The following is a 4,542-nucleotide window of genomic DNA, read 5'->3' as shown; positions in this document are numbered from 1 at the left end:
GCTCAATGTGAAAGCCTGGTGTGGGAGGGAGCCCTGTCCCTGGCTTCTGTGCCAGGTACGCTAACGTAATCTCCCCAAGTCTCTGTTTCCACATGTATAAAATGAAAGTAGTTAGAATTAATGATTCCTAAAATCCATTCCAGCCCAGATTATCACCCTTAGGAATGTTTGCAGCCTTATGCATCATTCATTCAGTTTTACGAAGCATCTGAGATAGACAGGTAATCAAATACTGTAATTTCAATACTTACTCATTAAGCGAATATTGATTGAACACTTACTCTGTCAGACACTGTACTGGGTGCTTGCAATACCAGTGTTTGCAGAGATCTACTAGGTGATATAGAAGAACTGAGGAAAAGACAACTAAGGAAGTAGAGATCAAAGAAGCAATGCTTAAGCTCTTTACAGCAAACATTTCCCAAGTTTGGGCCGGAGTACTAAACCCTTAAGTAAGGGTATTGGCGTGTACAAAGGCAGCAATGTAAAAGGCACGTCGAGTGTTTTCGGCAGCTGAAGGCTGGGTTACATGGGACAAATGTTCACAGTACTTATCCCAATTAGAATTTGGCACGCTTTGTGTGACGACTGGATTTACGCGTGTCCCTCGCTAGGCCTCAAGTTCCTAACTCCGGAACAGCATGTGCTTTTGACCGACCACCACTGGTTTCCCAGAGTCTAACACACTGTCTCATGCTTAATAAATGTTGAAGAATTAATTCAAAAAAAAAAAAAGAGGGTCCTCCGTGAGTGTCATGTCCAAACATCTTGAAGAGTGAACTGTCCACTAAAAAGTCGCGGTGCCTTCTGCAGCCAACTTGAGCTCCTGGGATAATCAACTCTTGGGAGTGGGGCTCTGCCTGCGCACCGACACCCCCCCGAAACCCCCTCAGGGTCACAAATCACCGCCGAGTCACCGAGCCCTGAGGGCACAGAGCCGGAGATGAGCTAACAGCCGCCCCGAGGCCCGGCCAGGATTCTCGAGACCAGCGGCGCCGTCCCGGCCTCAGGTTATGGTGCTCAGAAACGTAGAATTTGGACGTTGCGGAGTCCAGACGGATGGGCGGAGAGGATATATAACAACTGCAGTGACTGGAGAGCTCCTACAGATCTACCTCGGCTCCCGGTCGGAAACACCCGGTACAGTCGCAGTACAGCTCACGGGACAGCCCCCCGACCTGTCGTAGACGTAGGGATAGAGCCTCCTCTACCGGCCCTGGCGACCTCGCCTAGCGATTCCCTCACGATCCCGTCTCCCAGCCACGCCCAGACTCGCGAGAGTAAGAACAGAGGTCTCAAAGGGCTCCACGGAACGAAACTCCTATATCTAGTGTTCCTTCGCGGAAGGATTTTAATTCACCGGAATCGATCGGTGTGCGAAGACGGAGGTGCTCTTAACGTGACAAAGCCTGCGGGACGGAGCGGAAGTCCTGGTGCACACGCCAAACAGAGAGGATCCTGGGGGCCGGAAGGAGGTGGAAACTCCTGCCGGGAGCAATTCGCCCGCAAGCTGCCACGGGAGGAGAGTGCGTGGCTGTTTAAAGAGGCGTGTTGCTGGAGCGCGTGCCTGGTTCGCGGAGGTCGGAGGTTGCCGAAAGGCTGACATCGGTGTAGAATTTGAGACCGTGAGTTATGGTGGGGAGATCCCGGCGGCGCGGAGCGGCCAAGTGGGCAGCTGTGCGAGCCAAGGCAGGTCCCGGCCCAGCGGACGAAAATGAAGACGATTTAGAAATGCCACCCTCGCCAGGGGACTCCAGCTACTACCAAGATAAGGTAGATGATTTCCATGAGGCCCGATCCCGGGCTGCCTTGGCTAAAGGCTGGAGCGAAGTGGAGAGTGAGGACGAGGAGCATGGCGATGAGGAGGAAGAGGTTCTAGCCCTAGATACTGCAGATGAGGACGATGAAGAGGATGACGATGACGATGGTGGGAGCTCCGTGCAGAGTGAGGCCGAGGTATCTGTGGATCCCAGTTTGTCGTGGGGTCAGAGGAAAAAACTTTACTATGACACAGACTACGGTTCCAAGTCCCGAAGCCGACAAAGTCAACAAGAAGTAGAGGAGGAGGAAAGAGAGGAGGAAGAGGAAGCGCAGCTCATTCAGCGGCGCCTCGCCCAAGCCCTGGAAGAGGATGATTTTGGGGTGACCTGGGTAGAGGCCTTTGCAAAACCAGTACCTCAAGTAGATGAGGCTGAGACCCGGGTCGTGAAGGATCTGGCGAAAGTTTCAGTGAAAGAGAAGCTGAAGATGCTGCGGAAAGAATCACCAGAACTCTTGGAACTGATAGAAGACCTGAAAGTTAAGCTGACTGAGGTGAAGGATGAGCTGGAGCCATTGCTACAGTTGGTGGAACAAGGGATCGTTCCACCCGGAAAAGGAAGCCAATACCTGAGGACCAAGTACAACCTCTATTTGAACTACTGCTCCAACATCAGCTTTTATTTGATCCTGAAAGCCAGGAGAGTCCCGGCACATGGACATCCTGTCATAGAAAGGCTTGTTACCTACCGAAATTTGATCAACAAGCTGTCAGTTGTAGATCAGAAGCTGTCTTCTGAAATTCGTCATTTACTCACACTTAAAGATGATGCTGGAAAGAAAGAACTGAATTCAGAAGCAAAATCCACCAAGGCCAAGCCAAAATCTGGTTCAGAGACTGCTGCTGCTGCCTCTACTGTTGCAGGTATTTCTGATGATTCTGATCTTGATGAAGAAGCTGCACTGAAATACTATAAAGAAATAGAAGACAAGCAAAAGTTGAAGAGAAAGAAAGAAAATAGTATTGAAGAACAGGCTCTTGAAGATCAGAATGCAAAGAGAGCCATTACCTATCAGATTGCTAAAAACAGAGGACTTACACCTAGAAGAAAGAAGATTGATCGCAATCCTAGAGTAAAACACCGGGAGAAGTTCAGAAAAGCTAAAATTCGCAGAAGAGGCCAAGTTCGTGAAGTTCGTAGAGAAGAGCAGCGTTACACTGGTGAACTCTCTGGCATTCGTGCAGGAGTTAAAAAGAGCATTAAGCTTAAATAAAGTTTTCACTTAAGATTTTTGGCAATAATTTTAGATCAATAAATTTTTATTTTTAACTTTTGAAGTGGTTGTATTGCTATATAATACCAAGCCTTAAATTTTAAAAATTCTTGTCAACAGGGAAATTTGGGTTATTGCTCATTTTTTTGTTGTTCTTTATATTATTAAAGTCATACTGGGAATTTTGGGAGGAATACAAAAGTGCTTGGTAAAAGAGATGGTGTTGAAAAAAGTTCTCCAATATTCTGTCAAGTAAGTAGCCTAGGAAAGTTTCACAGCTGGTTGTGGAGCAACTGTCAAACTTAGAACATTTTTATAATTTTTTTATGAAGAGAATGCACCTTTGGAATCATCTTATTTGTAAGATAGCCTATAAAATAGTTCTGACATATTATTTTCATTTACCTAAGTGTAGTTCTTGAGCAGGATACTTGTAATTAATAGGTTTAATGTTAAAGATTTTATACATGCTGTGTGGTAAAAGCTTAGTAATGAAGAGGAACTTTGGTTAAAAGTAGAAAAAGATACGCTTTAATTACATTAGTTGTGAACATTGTCTAATAGTCCTTAATGTGGTAAATACTGTAAAAATTCCATTTTCAGTACTCTACCGGTGACTTGCAGCAGTTGGTGTTTGCACACTCCATTTGCTGAAAATTTGGTAGGATTACTATGAGGTAAGTGACAAGTTCAAGTAGTAAAAAAAAGTTACATGTTTCTTTAGTTATTCTGGTCTTTAAAGTAAGAGAGAGATGCTGAGATGGTGAACTTGAAAATATCTGGGATGATGCCAGGGAAGAAAATGACCAGACTAGTGAAGGAAAGCACAAAAGATGTAACGCTGTCACTGTTCATTAGCTATTGTTCATTAAACATCTGTAGCTGCTAGAGATACAGAGATGATCAGTGGTTAATATTTATTAAACAACGGCCATGTACCAGTTGTGCATCACCTCATTTAATCTTTATAATAACTTTGTGAGGTGTGGTACTGTTCTCTGTATATCACTTATGAGGATGCTGAAATTCCAGGAGGTTAACCTTATAAAGGACATAGGCTTGGGATCTGGACCTAAACCAGCTTAACTTGAGCTTTATCTTAACCTCTGGCTTACAGCTGCTTCCTCAGTAGCACACATGTCAAATTATTTTTTTGTTTTCTTATAAAGAGGTAGGTTGGAAATAAAAAGTAACAGTAAGTGCTGTGGTACTTTTGAAAGGACTTTATTTATACTTAACATCCTTACTCCTCACAACTTTGGTGCAGTAAATTCTATTAGCCATATTTCATTTTATTTTATTTTTTAAAGATTTTATTTATTTGACAGAGACACAGCGAGAGGGAACACAAGCAGGGGGAGTGGGAGAGGGAGAAGCAGTCTTCCCGCCGAGCAGAGCCCGATGGGGGGCTTATCCCAAGACCCCAGGTCACGACCTGAGCTGAAGGCAGACCCTTAACAACTGAGCCACCCAGGTGCCCTGTTAGCCATATTTTAAACATGAGGAAAC

The 4,542-nt window shown here is 45.1% G+C and overlaps 1 protein-coding gene across 1 annotated transcript; it reads left to right on the top strand.

Moving 5' to 3' along the window:
* Positions 1-1,129: 1,129 nt before the first annotated feature.
* Positions 1,130-3,097, top strand: UTP3 (UTP3 small subunit processome component). Its single transcript, XM_028100746.2, has one exon. It carries the CDS (start codon positions 1,633-1,635, stop codon positions 3,031-3,033), a length of 1,401 nt encoding a protein of 466 aa, XP_027956547.1. The 5' UTR covers positions 1,130-1,632; the 3' UTR covers positions 3,034-3,097.
* The last annotated feature ends 1,445 nt before the right edge of the window (positions 3,098-4,542 follow it).

This window comes from Eumetopias jubatus, unplaced genomic scaffold (genome assembly GCF_037043125.1).
Source record: "Eumetopias jubatus isolate StellerSeaLion01/CBP00866 unplaced genomic scaffold, mEumJub1_p1.0 scaffold_2, whole genome shotgun sequence".
NCBI lineage: Eukaryota > Metazoa > Chordata > Mammalia > Carnivora > Otariidae > Eumetopias > Eumetopias jubatus.
This window is presented reverse-complemented; position numbering and strand designations above follow the sequence as displayed.